This window comes from Plecotus auritus, assembly GCF_963455305.1.
Source record: "Plecotus auritus genome assembly, chromosome: 3".
NCBI lineage: Eukaryota > Metazoa > Chordata > Mammalia > Chiroptera > Vespertilionidae > Plecotus > Plecotus auritus.
Window position 1 is genome coordinate 61,765,695 of NC_137772.1, and position 16,165 is coordinate 61,781,859.

At 43.4% G+C, this 16,165-nt stretch overlaps 1 protein-coding gene across 1 annotated transcript in view; it reads right to left on the minus strand.

Annotated features, from left to right (window-relative positions):
- SCEL (sciellin) overlaps window positions 1-16,165 on the minus strand; it is a gene marked incomplete at its 5' end in the record, with an annotated part of 92,284 nt that overhangs the window by 59,017 nt on the left and 17,102 nt on the right. Inside the window, one exon of the mRNA XM_080659592.1 lies at window positions 14,512-14,577. Within this exon, the coding sequence (XP_080515718.1) occupies window positions 14,512-14,577 (66 nt within the window). The remainder of the gene's footprint in view (window positions 1-14,511; window positions 14,578-16,165) is intronic.

Here is a 16,165-nt window from a genome sequence, read left to right on the forward strand (position 1 = left end):
TTGTCTTGCATAATTTCCTTGCCCAAGGAAGAAATCATTAGCTCAGCAAGTACTTATTCCACAGTTGCCCCAGTTATACTGTTAGGACACACAGCAGTGTATGAAGCAAAATTGATGATTCAAAGAAAAGTGTGGCCCATGCTGTCAATGAGCTTATAGATTGCAAGATACATGTTCAGAAGAATGATTGCTGCTGATGTCGCACTTGGTGGCAGCCAGTGGCCATTTCAATAAGTCATAACAGTACCACGGGGCATGCAGTGGGCTGGAATTCGGAGGTCTAGGTTCTAGACTCACTCTGCCACTAACTTCAATTTGGACCTGGAAAGAGCACTGATTCTCTCTAAACCTCTGCTTATCCTATCTAATAAAGAGGGAATATGCTAATTGACTGCCCACCCTCAAAGATGGCAGTACCCACAGCCAATAAGGAGGGAATATGCTAATTGACTGCCATGCCCTCAAAGATGGTGGTGCTCACAGCCAATAAGGAGGGAATATGCTAATTGACTGCCATGCCCTCAAAGATGGCGGTGCCCACAGCCACAAGATGGTGGCACCCAGTCCCTTCAGCCCCCCAGCCACCCAGGGCCTGCCTCCTGCACAGGCAAGCCTCTGCTGTGGGCTGCCCAGCAGCCCAGGGCTGCCTGAGGCTCAGGTAACCAGGGCTGGCCAAGGCTTGCACTGCTGGCAGTGGCAGCAGCAGAGGTGTGATGGGGGCGTCACCTTCCCCTGATCGCCAGGTCACCCCCCGCCTCTGAGGGCTCCCGGACTGTGAGAGGGCCGGGCTGAGGGACGCCCCCCTCCAGTGCATGAATTTTCATGCACCAGGCCTCTAGTTTATGCATAAAAGGAAAAGATTAGCCCAGACCTATGGCTTCAAACCATTAAACAACTATGGGTAGGCAGAGTTATTATAAGGAGTCCACAGTTCCACGGTGCCCCAAGTACTTGATGTAGACCAAGCACCTTGCACATTGTCTACTGCACTTTCTTAATGTATATGGATGCTGTTGTGGTTCATAAAATCTTAATTAGTATAATTTATGTTGGATCTATAAGAACATTAATAGCCCTTTTAGCTGGTCAGTAGATACAAAGAGACAAATTTTTAAGTGAAGTCATAGCATCTTTTGGTGAAGTCATAGCATCTTTTGGTCCTTAAACATTTTTCTCAAAGACATAGTAAGAACAGTTCAACGATTATCAGGTGAAATTATAAGCATTTTCAGCATTCAAAATGAGTCTATTAGAAATGAGTCATAGACTTACACATAAAACATACAACTATACCACTTTTAGAAGAAAAATATTTGTGACCATAGGGTAGGCAAAGAGTTCTTAGATACAGCACCAAAAGTACAATCCACTTAAAAAAAAAAAACTTGATAAATTGGACTTCATTAAACTAAAAAGTTTTCAAAAGACATTAAGAGGATGAAAATACATGCCACACACTGGGGAAAAAATTTTTTTAATCACATACCTGACAGAGAACTTGTAAACAGAATGCCTTTTCAAAAAAATCTCAAAAGTAAACTAACCACCAATCAAAAATTAGATAAATAATTTGAACAAATAGTTCACCAAAGAAGATGTATACATGACAAATAAGCACATGAAGATGCTCAACATCACTAGTCTCTAGGAAAATGCAAATTTAAACCACTGAGATACACTGCACACCTTTTTGAATGGCTATGTTTTTTAAGTTGACAATATTAAGTGACGTTTAGAAAGTGGAAAACATGAACTCTCATACATTGCTGTGGGAATGCAAAATGGTGCAGCCACTTTAAAAAGTGTTTGGCAGTTTCTCATAAAGTTAAATACATACTCACTATATGACCTAGCAATCCCACCTGTAGACATTTATTCAAGAGAAATGAATACATATGGTCATATGAAGACCTGTATGTAAATATTTAAAGCATCTTTTGGGGGGAAAATATATATGTCTTTCAACTGGTGAGTAAATAAATGAACTTTGTATCTCCGTACAGTGGAATACTATTTAGCAATGAAAAGGACTGAACTATTAATACATGCAACAGCATGGATGAATCTCACATGTATTATGCTATGTGAAAAAAGGCAGATTCAAAAGGTTCTATATACTGTGTGATTCCACTTACATGGCATTCTGCACATGCCCAAGAGGGAGAAGAGCCCTCCATTTGCCAAGTATGAGGATAGTCCTGAGTAAAACATTGGTCCTTGCATCTGCCCCCCCCCCAAACCTGGTATTACCACTGTCCTCCCCCAAGGCTCATGGAAGTACTGTCCCTATGTCACAGTATGCTCCTGCCACCCACCTCCAGGCTTCCCTACCTCCAGGGGCTACTTGCTCCAAAGCCATCTGCTCTCCACAAAATCAAAACCACCAGTCCCTCAATGTGCTCCAATTCTTCCCAGTTTTAGCAGGAAAAACCTCTGATTTATGTTATTGACACTAAGATTTGAATGACCATAGACAGCCCCTTAGCCTGTCAGGTATTCATGCTATTAACTGAGGTGAGACTTACAACCTATAGCTGATAACCTTTAGGCAGTTTTAAATGATGAAATAATTCTTCTTAATGGAAGAGTTTGGCTTTATGGCTGGGGCAGAGGGAGTTGTAGTTTGGAAGGTGATGTTTTGGGCTTGCCCCAAGGAATCGTGATTCTCACAGCTTCTTCTTTGCCCCTGCTTCTGAACCTGAAGGCTCCCTCCTTCGTCATACTTCAAGGGGCTCCCTGCCAAGGTAGAGACAGCCTGGGCTCTATGGGAGGGAGGGGCAGTGGGAACATGGGTTGAGGGGAAACAGGGATATTTTCTGTTTGTTGTTGTTTGAATGTATGAGTAAATTAAAAGTAGTGTCAGGAGGTCAGAGACTGTCTATGTTGATCCCATAGGACTGAGGAAAAAGCAGCTGATTGCTAAAGATTCAGACCTTCATTCCACATTGTAAATCTGCTTCCTCCTCATTTTATTTGAACAACACTTCCTATCTAATAAAAGGGTAATATGCAAATTGACCATCACTCCAAGACACAAGATGGCTGTCTCCATGTGGTCAAAGATGGCTGCCCCCATGTGGACACAAGATGGCCACCACAAGATGGCCTGCAGGGGACGGCATTTAGAGGTGACCAGGCCGGCAGAGGAGGGCAGTTGGGGGAGACCAGGCCAGCAAGGGAGGGCAGTTGGGGGGGGACCCAGGCCTGCAGGGGAGGGCAGTTGTGGGTGAACAGGCAAGCAGGGAGGGCAGTTAGGGGTGACCAGGCTGGCAGGGGAGGGCAGTTGGGGGGGACCAGGTCAGCAGGGGAGGGCAGTTGGGGGGGGGGCAGGCCTGCAGGGGAGAGCAGTTGTGGGGACCAGGCCTGCAGGGGAGGGCAGTTGTGGGGGACCAGGTCAGCAGGGGAGAGCAGTTGGGGGGGGGGCAGGCCTGCAGGGGAGAGCAGTTGCGGGGACCAGGCCTGCAGGGGAGGGCAGTTGGGGGGGGACCAGGCCAGCAGGGGAGGACAGTTAGGGGCGACTGGGTCTGCAGGGAAGGGCAGTTGGGGGGACCCAAGCCTGCAGGGGAGGGCAGTTGGGGGGGAACAGGCCTGCAGGGGAGGGTAGTTAGGGGTAACCAGGCCAGCAGGGGAGGGCAGTTAGGGGCAATCAGGCTGGCTGGGGAGCAGTTAGGCGTTGATCAGGCTGGCAGGGGAGTAGTTAGGAGTGATCAGGCTGGCAGGCAGAAGTGGTTAGGGGCAATCAGGCAGAGGCAGGTGAGTGGTTGGGAGCCAGTAGTCCTGGATTGTGAGAGGGATCCCAGATTGAAGAGGGTGCAGGCTGGGCTGAGGGACACCCCCCCATGCACGAATTTCGTGCACTGGGCCTCTAGTTTAACAATAATACCCCTTAACTCAGGATGAAGTTGTGTTTTCTTTTAATGTTTTGAATGGGCATTTTAGGCATTCAAATAAGATTTTAAAATCACTGCACTTAGACATTTTACTGAGTGCATTAGAATCTTAATTTTTACAAAGCAGATTCTAGTTAATATACACATTTTTTTGAGGTAAAAGTAAAATATATTGTTTCTATTTAGCATGACAGCAAACTTTGTAGAGGGTTTGGTACCCAAAGAGTTAAAAACATTGTAGCATAATTAGATAGGTTACATTTTACCATTTATAGTAACAGACAAAAAAATATAACTGTAGTGCAAGGTTGCCATGGCAACACACTTCTCAATCAGGATTTTTTTTTTCCAAAATCTACCAATCAGCCAACAGAAAGTGAAAACCACTGAAGGAAAAGAGGTTGAAACAAATATGGATGAAAAATTATGAAAGAACATAGCAAGCAAGCATTTAACTATATGGTCATTTTCCTAGGTGTTTCTCCATGATTTGTTTTATCAAATATTACATATTTTGTTCTCTGTCTTTGAAAATGATTTCAGGAAAAAAAAACACCACATTTTTGTTTTGTTGTTACTGGTGGTGACGGCTTTTGTGTTAATGCTGAATCATTAAACATTGGGTAACAATCATAAACATTCATGCTGCCTGGTGAGCAGCTACCTTAACTTAACTTCCAAGAGCTTCCTGTGGCATTTAACCACTGAGTCTCTAAGTCACCTAAGTGCATAGTAAGAAGCACTGGATTTGCTATAAACAGAATACTAATATTGAAAGGTAGGTTCTGAAATCAGAAGCAACTTCAACATCAACTTTCCAGAAATCATTGTGATACAACTAAGCATTTCTCACAAAAGGCACCTAGTATCCACTCTATCTGGATCAAGCCTGGCAAATGTTATCACTCCTGAAGGACTGGAAGGTGAGAAAAGGTTTAAGAACTTGAAAGTTAGGACATATACTAATGATTAGTGACAAACAGTTTTGGTGTCTGGCCTTTTAATAAATCTTCAAATGAAAGAAGTGGGAAAGGAAAAACTCTCACTGGCTCTGACCTTCTAATAATTTTGCACAATGATTATATTTGTGCTTTCTTTTATATATATTTCACAATCTCTAGTGCATAATCAGAGCTGAAATTACATAATAGCAAAGCATTAATTCTTAAAACATAAATGATATTCTGAAAAGGTACCAGACCTTATCACAAATTATAAATGAGTATGTCCCCATAATTTCTTATACTAAATAACATTGTTCCACATGACATCATGTTTGGTATTACTGGATTTCCTGCTGCTACTAAATACAACGGATAGAGGATGAATGCAGAGAAGGTGTCCTGGACAGAAATTCCATGGTTCTGCACACACAAATAGACACATGCATGCACGCACACACACACATCACAGCAGTCATTCTGACATTGGAATCTTTGCTCCTTCTCTCCTTGCTGCTTGGAATAGCTCTGTCCTCTCCTCACCTCTGCACCTGGCTTACTCCTATCCATTCTTTAAGGTTTACCTCAGACATCTCCTCTTTGGACCCTCCTGCACCTCAAACACACCCTCCGTTGCCTTCCTCCCTGTGCTGCCACATATTTTGTGGCTGTCTCAGCCTTTGTGCTTATCATACCCCCAAACAGCCACTCAGCTGGGGACAGGCTTCATGTTTAGCACTCCTGGCTCAAACTGACTTCCCCATGGACTTTGAATTTCTTGAAATAGGGACTGGGTTTACACATCTCTGCATTCCTGAATTCTAGCAAAGGTCTTTCCTAGCACACAGTCAGAGCTCAAAAAGTGTTTGGGGGAAGAAAGAGAGACAGACACACAGTGGGATAGAGAGAACAAGAGAGCTATGTTTATTTTATTATTATCTTTTTTAATCCTCACCTGAGGATATTTTTCCCATTGATTTTTAGACAGAGTGGAAGGTAGGGAGAAGGAGGAGGAGGAGGAGGAGGAGGAGGAGGAGGAGGAGGAGGAGGAGGAGGAGGAGGAGCGAGGAGAGAGAGAGAGAGAGAGAGAGAGAGAGAGAGAGAGAGAGAGAGAGAGAGATACATCAATGTGAGAGATACACATTGAGTGGTTGCCTCCCACTCACTCCCTGACTGAGTGGGATCGAACCTGCAACCGAGGTACATGCCCTTGACTGGGAATTGAACCCTTCCACCCTTTGGTCTGCAGGCCAACGCTCTAACCATGGAGCCAAACTGATCAGGGTGAGAGCTATGTTTAAACAGTCATCATAACTTAAGCACATAGAATCAAACCTAACTACAACGAGACAACTCTGATAATGGGTTGAGGGAAATTCCTTATCTTGTATATACTAAGAAATATTAGAAGTAGTTAATTACTATGTAATTATTAACAGATTACTATGGACAAATTTATTGATGAGTCAAAGGATTATAAGATGATGCTATCTAGTCGATGAGTATGCCCCGACAGTAAGTAATGTTTAAAGGTCATTCACAATGAATTGCCAAGTGAAGATTGCAGACCATAAGCTTTCTGAGTTCAGATTACAAAGACCACCCCTTGGACTGAGAAAGCTGTGTGGAGGAAGTAAAAATGTGAAGAATGGGCTGGTTTTGGCTGCCTCTCATTGCATTGCACCTTTATCAAATACTTGTACTAGTTAAGGTCTCATTTTCTGGTTCCTCCTCTACCACCCCATGTACGTTCAAATTTCATTCTCTTCCGCTTTAATATTTTATCCATAGGCAACTTCACTCTGAAGATACCATATTTAAAATGTGGGGCTCATTCCCAAATCAAATCTCTGGCCAACCTCTTGTCTGAGCATCTCTCCCATTTCTCACTGCTTGGAAATTACCTCCACAAATATATCCTTCCAGTATCCCAGGCTCTACCTGCTAAACTCAATGCACATGCAGCTTCATAAGACCAACTGTGTACTTCTCATTATGCTCCTATCTCTTCCTACACTGACTGGTGACACCACTATGTTTAAAACCACCCTGGGATTGAAAGCGTAGCATTGTGTAATTTCTCTCCTGCCTCTCCTCACCCCCACTTCTTTCAGGACCTTTTCCTGAATTCCTTGTTAGAAGCTCTCCTTACCACATCAGAGTTCCCAGAAAATGTTGATGCTTTTCTCATGATCCCACAGTTGATCTTGTGTTATGGTTACTTGTGCAACCATATATTATCCAAATTTTGGAGTTATAAAAGGCCCCAAGCCACTTACCCTATGGAACTCCCACTATGCTGCTGAATGGGGTTACCTAGACATGTAAGCCTCATCTCTGACCAACCCCCCCCCCCCCCCCCCCCCCCGCAAAGTCTCATGCTGTCAGTCACTTCCTCCCCATGACAACCTGTCAAAGCACCATCTGAATGAAGTCAGTAGTGTGCTACTGCCACCAAGTGGTCACATCTTTTTCCTTGATCAGCACATCCCTGGAACTACAATGACTGAATAAAGGTAGTAAGGGAGACAGAGAGGTCAATGACAGTTTTGACACTTTAAGTGTGTGTGACTGGATGTTCATATTATTGTGACATGAAAAATAATTTTATTTTTAAAGGCAGCATAGAGTGCCTCCCAAAGAGTGAGTATAACATTATGTTTAGTTATGAGGATAAGGTTCTGTGAGGATAGCCTGGCACAGCATACAGAGACCTAAACTACCTGGCAAAAGTAATTTGTAGGAATTAGGTGAGGGGGAGGGAGAAGAAGAGAGGAGGAGGAAAATGAGGAAAAGGGAGATGGAAGAAAGAAGAAGTGAGAGGCTGCTGAGGAGACTAGCAACAGGGTCATGCCTACAGAGAAATGCCAGCCAATGAGAAAGGACCAATAGCAGAGGTGGCCAAAGAACTTACAAATAGGAATTTGTAATGTAACATTTTACATAGTTTGGTCTGGGCTTCTACAATGCATTACTACCACTCCCACCATCCCACATCCTTATTAAAATCTTATGCAAGTGGTATTTGGACAAACCAAGGAAAAGAAGCTGCTATCACCTATGCCAGAGTTAGTGCGGAGCAGAGAGAACACTACAGAGATAAGTCCGAAGTGACATTCTGGAATCAGATTAAAACACAGCCACAAGAGCTCAACTTCCCCTCTTGCATTCCAGGCAGAGGAAACCTTATGTGTGAAGGGTCTATGGAAGATTGGAACAGAGAGTACAGAGGAGTTATGGGGGTCTGAGCTGGCAGTCAATGCTAAGGATTTGTATCCTTATTCTAAGAATGATAAAGGTCACAATTTTTATTTAGGAGCGTGATATGTTCCAATTTTAAAAAAAATAAATATCACTCTGGCAACTGTGTAACAAAGAGATTAGGAAAGTGTGTATCGTGTGAAGAAGGGAGAATACTTAGGTAGCTGCAACTGTGATCCAGGAGAGACATGATGAAAGAAATGGAAAGAGGTATATAGATTCAAGAGGCATTCAGAAGTCAATTGACAGGACTTACTGGTGGACTGAATATTGGTGGTTAAGAGTGGAAGGGTGTAAAAAATAACTTCAAATTTTCAGTGGCGTTGCTTGGCTGACATAGAGAACCAGGTTGGCATGGAGAATTGTGAATTTCATTCTGAACATGTTGAGTTTGCAGTGATTTTCAGATATTGAAGTGAAGGTGTCGAGTAGGCAGTTGGTCACCCAAGGTAACTCAGGTAGGTATGGAAAGGACATAAATGATGGAGTTGAGAGCAAACAAGTGGCCATTAGAGCGCTGGGCATGGAAGATGCTGTAGAAGGACAGGGCACAGACTCAGAAGAGAAGAACAACTTGGAGCCTTTAGGAACATGAACATGTCATGCTTGGCAGAGGATGATGGGGTAGTAAAGGAGCCTGAAAAAGAATGGCTAGAGAAATAAAACCCAGGAGAGTCCGTGGTGGTGGTGGGGAGGGGGGTATTTCTCAAAAAAACAAGGAGAGAGACTTCATAAAAGCAGGAATGGCCAGTGGCACCTTTTAAAGGTCAAGGAATCGTAGGGACTAGAGGTCAAAAAGAATTTATCAGCAAGATCACTAGTGACCTGGGTGAGCTATTTCCATGAACTAATCATGACAGGAACCAGAAAATGGAGATGGAAAGTATTATTCACAATTCTGAGAACTTTGTAGGTTTTTACTTTTTTTTTGGAAGATTGGGCTATTAAATTTTAGGAAACACTATTGTAAGATGAAAGGGATTTGAACATGGAAAGGGGAGAAAAACAGTGAAGCAGGGGTTTGATCAGAGAGGTAGGAAGAGAGACAGATGAATGTAATGAAGAACAGCTAAGATCTTGTTTCAGCCTTTATTAAAATGAAAAAAATTACAGGTTCTCATGGCCTTGGATAGATTTCAGAGAAAATAATAGTGTTGACATAGGTTGGTCATTTGAAACACTATGCTGATTGTTTCCCTTCTTAGCAAGAGAAGGAAAAGGGGGTCAGAGAACATTTATCTCCTGATTACCAAGGAGCTACCTTAGAAATCAGCTAATAGAGGTTTCATTTAAGTTCCAAACTTTACATGCTATGTCTCACCGACATGAATTACAACTTATCTCTTTAATCTTGTTTTATCAAAAAGGGGGCAAGAAGCTTTCACAGGTATTCAATTCTTAACTCCAGAATTTTATTTGATCACACAGCTCTTGACCCTTTCATTGAAAAACTAATGGATATCATACATAAAATGATACTTATTTTAGAAAATCGCTTTTTTCTTTGGCTAAAATTTATGGTTATCTTAGAAAATTAAATTTTATCATTTAAGCTCTAGTTGACTTCACTAGCCTTATATTAATTGAATATATAGAATTATATGTAGATATAGATGTAGATGTAAAAATAAATATAAATATAAACACAAACTTATGTAGTCATAGGTATAGGTAAACATATAAATATAAATATTATTTATATTTTCTTCTGTTGATTAAAAAAAAAAAAGGCTTGAGACCTTTTAGGTGCAGTTTACATCATGCCTGTGACAGATTTTTATCCAAACACAATGCCAACAGAAGTTTGAATCCAAACACAACTAAATTTGATTGTTCCACATTATATAAGTCAAGAAAGGAACAAAGGAGGGATGGAGTGGACCTTGGTTTCAAAGGCCACAGAAAGGTCAAGGGTTAAAAAGTTCAGTGCCCTGGCCAGTGTGCTCAGTGGTCAGAGCGTTGGCCTGTGTACGAAAGGCTTCAGGGTTCCATTCCTGGTCAAGGGCACATACTTGGGTTGGAGGCTCCATCCCCTACTCTGGTGAGCATGTGCAGGAAGCAACCAATCCATGTGTCTCTCTCACTTTGATGTTTCTCTTTCTCTCTCTGCCCCCTCCCTCCCTTCCACACTCTCTAAGAATCAATGAAAAATAAATATCCTTGGTTGAGAACAAAAAACAACGAAAAGTTCAGTAAAAATGCTAATTCCTATAATGATTGCAGAGTATGGTGGTCTTTTTTCACATGTGCTACACAAACAGGGACGTGTGGGAGAAATGAAATCTCTGATAAAGATCATGTGATGAAAAAAAAAAGAAGGTTCACAAAATGAAGAACAGAAAAGACAGTGAGTGTCAGTATTAAGGGAAAATTCCTTTGCAGAAGATGGGAGGGGAGAGAAAAGGGAGAAAGAAACCAGTATATAAGTGAAGGATGAAAGAAAATAAGGTTAACATTGAGCTATTAGCTAATATTAAAAATCACATTTTTTCTCTGGCCAGGTGGCTCAGTTGGTTGGAGCATTCTATACACTAAAAGGTTTTGGGTTTGAATCCCAGTCAGAGCACATACCTAGGTTGTGGGTTTGATCCTTAGTCATGGCATGTATGGGAGGCAACCAAACAATGTTTCTCTCTCTCTCTCTCTCCTCTCCTCTCCTCTCCTCTCCTCTCCTCTCCTCTCTTCTTCCCTCTCCCTCTCCCTCTCCCTCTCCTCTCCTCTTCCCTCTCCCTCTCCCTCTCCCTCTCCCTCTCCCTCTCCCTCTCCCTCTCCCTCTCCCTCTCCCTTTCTCTCCCTCTCTCTCTAAAATCAGTTAAAAAAAACCAAACACAAACTTATCCTCAGGTGAGAATTTAGAAAAAAACATATTTTTAATCTGTATTTGACCTATTTTAATTTTCTTTGGGCTCTTCTGAGGACAAAGGTCTCTTTTTGAAGCTTTTGCTTTCTTTCATCATTTAATAATTGCTTCTATTTTTCAGCTTTTACTAAAAAGACTATTTCTCAGCCCTGGGAATGCCCTGGCATTAAAGGTGAGAAACAGAAGCTTTACTTTGAGCTCTTCCAAAGAAAAGCACTTTAGAAATAAAAGACATTGCTATGTTGTTATTACTCTCTTCTTCCCCCCCGAAAGCTTGGCATGGCATTAGCTCTGATCCTCACAGAGCAGTCTTTCAGTTTAGCCATTATATTAATAATCTGTGCTCTATAAAAGGAATGAATATCTAAACTGATCAACCTAGTCCAATAATCTTCTCTTTTCCTTAGTTCTGGTGCTGTGGACCTGAGCCAGGAATCAGAAATAGGAGCACTTTATCTTCCATGTATATCACATTCAGCAAGCATTCTTTGTAAGGGCACATAGCCAAGATCTGTCAGTTCTGTGCATAGATCCACAGCTCAGTGCGCATTGAGAACATGAGATGTTAACTCATGAATAATCCTTCCACATTTTTGCACAGTTATATAACCAGTTGCTTATTATAATAATAATTTACATTAATATTGGAATACTAAATAGAAGACAAATGTACTAAGTTATTTTGGAAATAAGTAATATATATATTTCTAAGTGCCAGTTATTCTCTATCAAGACAAAAGTTGATGGATTTTATAATACTTGGGAAGTAACAGCAGCTAGTAAAACTCCTAGTTAAAACTTTTCCCACTTAGGTAGCCAAGTATCACTCATAGAGAAATATCTAAACACAGCTGGAGGGGAAAGAAGGTTTTAAACTAGAAATATAATCCATACTTGACAGTTCATATAATTGGAAGTCACCTACTAATGAGTAGGCTTTTTTAAAAAACATTTTAACAGAAGGTGGATATAATTCCAAGTTGTGATTATTCAGCATGTTTGCTAATGTTATATCCATATATATAAAAAGTCAGGGTCCGTGATGACCGAAACGACCAAACAACCGATCGCCATCAGGTGGCATTGACTGGCGAGTGGGCTGAACTGCTGACCTCTCAGTCCCTCCCCCTGGATCCCACGGGCAGTGGCTTACTCCTACCTCTCGCTCCCGCCTCCTGCGGGCACCAGCGGCTCCCACCCGCCTCCAGCAAACCACCACTGCCCACTGTAGCCAGCGAACCAGCTCGATCAGGGGGTGGGGCCCGGCCAACCTCTCGGCCCCTCCTCCCTCCCGCCTGCCCCTGATCAGACTTTCCCATCCCAATCAAGAGCAGGCACACAGAGCGTGGACCTTTCCTGGCAGCCCCAAGTCCCTGGGGTTGAGAATTCTGATGGCCCTGCCCATAGAGTAGAGGTGCCTGATGGGCAGGGACAGGGACCACAGGCCTCCAGGGAGCACCACAGAGTCGGCAAGGAGAGGAGAGGGCCTGCGAAGGGGGAGGAGGCAAAGCCAGCGAACATCAGCCCAGAATCCAGCCCTTCCCCCCGGAGGCAGCGGGCCCTCAACCCAGAACCCCAGCCTGAATTAGAATAGCCCGAGGGAGGCTTCAGGAAGCTCTATGAAGAGCTGTGCACTGAGAATGAGAGACTTCGTGTGGCCCTGACCAAGACCACACTGCTGGCTGGCGCAGCTCAAGGTGGAGCTGGAGCACATCATGCAGAGGCAGGAGGGCTTTGCAGAGAGGCCGGGCCTCCTGGAGCTGGAGAGATTTGAGCACAGGGTCCTGGAGCGCAAGGCCACTGAGCTGGAAGAGGAGCTGAAGGGCCTATCCCACCTCCGGGCTGACGACAAATGCCTCAAGGACGAGAACACAGCCCTGATCTGCGTCATCAGCAAACTGTCCAAGTGACCCCAGAGGACTTGCCCCTGCATCTGCATTTATACAGCTGCTTCTGCCACACGCACCCCTTCCCCTGAGTGAACACGAGTGACAGGGCTGCCGGGGAGTCTCTGAGAAGCTATAACCTCCCTTTGGGACCTTCAGGCTGGGAGGGGAGGACAGAGCCCCCAGGAGCCAAGGGGGCCATCTGAGGCCAGATGGAAAGGGGAGGCTGAGCCAGGTAGGGGGACCAGGGCTGCAGGCAGGACCAGGAAGGAACTGAGGACCAGGAAGTGCCAGGACCAGTAGCCAGGACCAGCGTGTCCACCCAGAGGTCCCCTCTCACGTGTGCTGCCACCAGTCACCCCTCCCACCCCTGAGCAGGGATCTGAGAATGTGCCAAGCATCCCGCTGGCCTGGGCTGGGTGGGCCTGTATATAAGGTCTGTGTGCAATAGGGAGGGATGTCTTCTATTTTTTGCTGCCCCCTCCCCGACGCAGGCCAGCAGGGGCGGGCAGTTGTAGGCGATCAGGCTGGCAGGGGAGGGCAGTTGGGGGGGTGATCAGGCTGGCAGGGGAGTGGTTAGGTGTCAATCAGGTCGCCAGGGGAGCGGTTAGGGGGTGATCAGGCTGGCAGGCAGAGCAGTTACCAGGCAGGCAGGTAAGAGGTTAGGAGCCAGCGGTCCCGGATTGTGAGAGGGATGTCCGACTGAGGGGCCCCGGATTGGAGAGGGTGCAGGCCGGGCTGAGGGACACGAATTTTGTGCACCAGGCCTCTGTATAATAGATATAAATAATAGGATATACACACATGAGAAGAGAGAGAGATGCAACGACAGGCGTGAGAAAAGCACCTTGAGCTCTTTGTGTCTACTCATGGACTAATGGTTATGTCCATACAGATCTAACCTGAATTACAACAAAAGACACTTCTTTTCAAATATTTCTATTATTTGGAAATAAAAGAGAGATTAAAAGCCTGCACAGCAGATGAAAATTTTAAGAAATAAAATAATCCAATATTAAACAAGTTCATGATTTAATAACTCTTTTTTCTAATTGTTGAAGGGGGAAAATACACTGAGTGGCCAGATTATTATGATCTCTGAATGCATAATAATCATTTGTATAACCATCACACACACACACACACACACACACACACACACACACACACTGAGTGGCCAGATTATTATGATCTCTGAATGCATAATAATCTGGCCACTCAGTGTGTGTGTGTGTGTGTGTGTGTGTGTGTGTGTGTGTGTGTGTGTGTGTGTGATGGTTATACAAATTAGCAAATGGCAAAGGTTGTCAGAAAACCACCAGAAGCTAGAGAAGGGCATGGAACACATCCTCTTCACAGCCCTTAGAAGGAACCAACCCTGCTGACACTTTGACCTCGGACTTCTATTCTCCAGAACTATGAAACAATACATTTTTGTTAAGCCACCCCATTTGTAGTACATTGTTACGGCAGCCCTTAGCAAACTAATACAGCTACTTATTGTACTCCTTACAGTTTCTCAGATTTCCTACCAGGGCTGCATTCCAAGGGGCATTGTCTTGTTCAGCACTCAGAGTTCACAAAATTGTCACATCCACAATTATACATTGTCAATATCTAACACTTTTTCCCATCAAATTACATAGCGACTACATTTGGCACCTCTCCCTTACCTTCTGCTTGCTCCTGTGCTTGGAGTGGCATTATATCCTGGAGGGGGCGGTGGAAACCAGGACTGTCTGTTAAGAAATGACATCGGTTATCAGCACTGTGCTTGAAAGGCCTGATACCCCCCACCCACACATACACACATACACACATGTCTACAGGAAAAGCTGAAAATAATTAGACTAAACGAAGGCAACAAGATGACTTTTTTACAAGGCCCCAGAAATAAAATAAAGGCTATTTCATTTCATAAATGCAGTAGAAAGTAACTGTCCTAGATCTCAGTGAGGGGGGGAGGGGGACAGGGGTGGGAGTGGGAGAGAGATTAACCAAGGAGCATACATACACATATGCATAGCCCATGGCACAGACACTAGCGCAGTGGAGGCCTGGGATGGGGTAGGGGTTCAGTGAAGGGGGCAAGGCAGGGGGGAATGGGGAAATGGGGGATATCTGTAATACTGTCAACAATTTAAAAAAATAAAGCAACGAAGAAACTAACCATCCTCTACACAAGGCTATCTGCTTCCCTACATAAATTCCTCTCCCTTGTCTTTTAACACTAAACAATGTGGAAATTTCTTTAAAAAGAGAGCTGAAGGAAATCTGAAAAATAATAACATTTAAAAAATCTTTTTATAGTAGATCCATAAGAATACCTCATTTTCTCTCTATTTTCTGCATTATGCTCTACTCAAAATATGGCTTTAAAAAAACCGTGATAGAAAATTCTGACAAGTAAGAATGCTGAAAACATAAATGAACACCACAATAATGCTAACCTCAATTATATATATGTATATACATACATATATATATATATATGTGTGTATATATATATATATATATATATATATATATATGCACATACATACATATAGAAGGTGTCCTCCCAAAAATGTATACACGCAATGTCTGTAAATTCTATTATATTTTGAAAATGAAATGTATTTTAATAAACACTGCCTTTATAATTATTCAAAGTGTGTATACATTTTGGGGATGCCCTGTACATGCTTATATACAAATACGTATGTACCCAATTAGAAAGATGTTTTCCCATCACTAGGGCATAATTTTAGTTGGTAGAGATAGCTAAGGGCTCTGTCAGAAAGATTAAGATGTAAACCAAAGATGAAGATATTCAGAGAAGAGTGACAGAGCCTAGAGCAGAGAGGGCTTCGGTAGGAGGACACAGAGTTGGCTTTAAATTCCTGAAACACGAGGCAGAGTCAGGGTGGCAGAGTGGGTAAACTCTGAGTTCGCCTCCTCCCACAAACACATCAAAATTGCAATTAAATTATAGAACAACCTTCACTGAGAACCACCTGAAGACTACCTAACAGGATCCTATAATAAAGGATATAAAGAAGAAGCCACATCAAGACAGATAAGAGGGGCAGAGACAAGGTCCCGGCGGTTCCCACACACACAATTAATAAACCAGAGGGACATCTCGGCTTTGAAGGAGCAATGAGTCTGAGCCCCACACCGGGCTTTTCAGCTGGGGGCACCTGTGCTGGGAAATGAAGTTTCCGTAACATCTGGCAAGGACTACATCTGAGAGAGGAAAAGGTCTGTGGGAGACTGAGATACTGGCCTTAAAGGGTATGCACACAAACTCACTAGCTCTAAGCTCTAGCACAGAGGCAGCAGTTC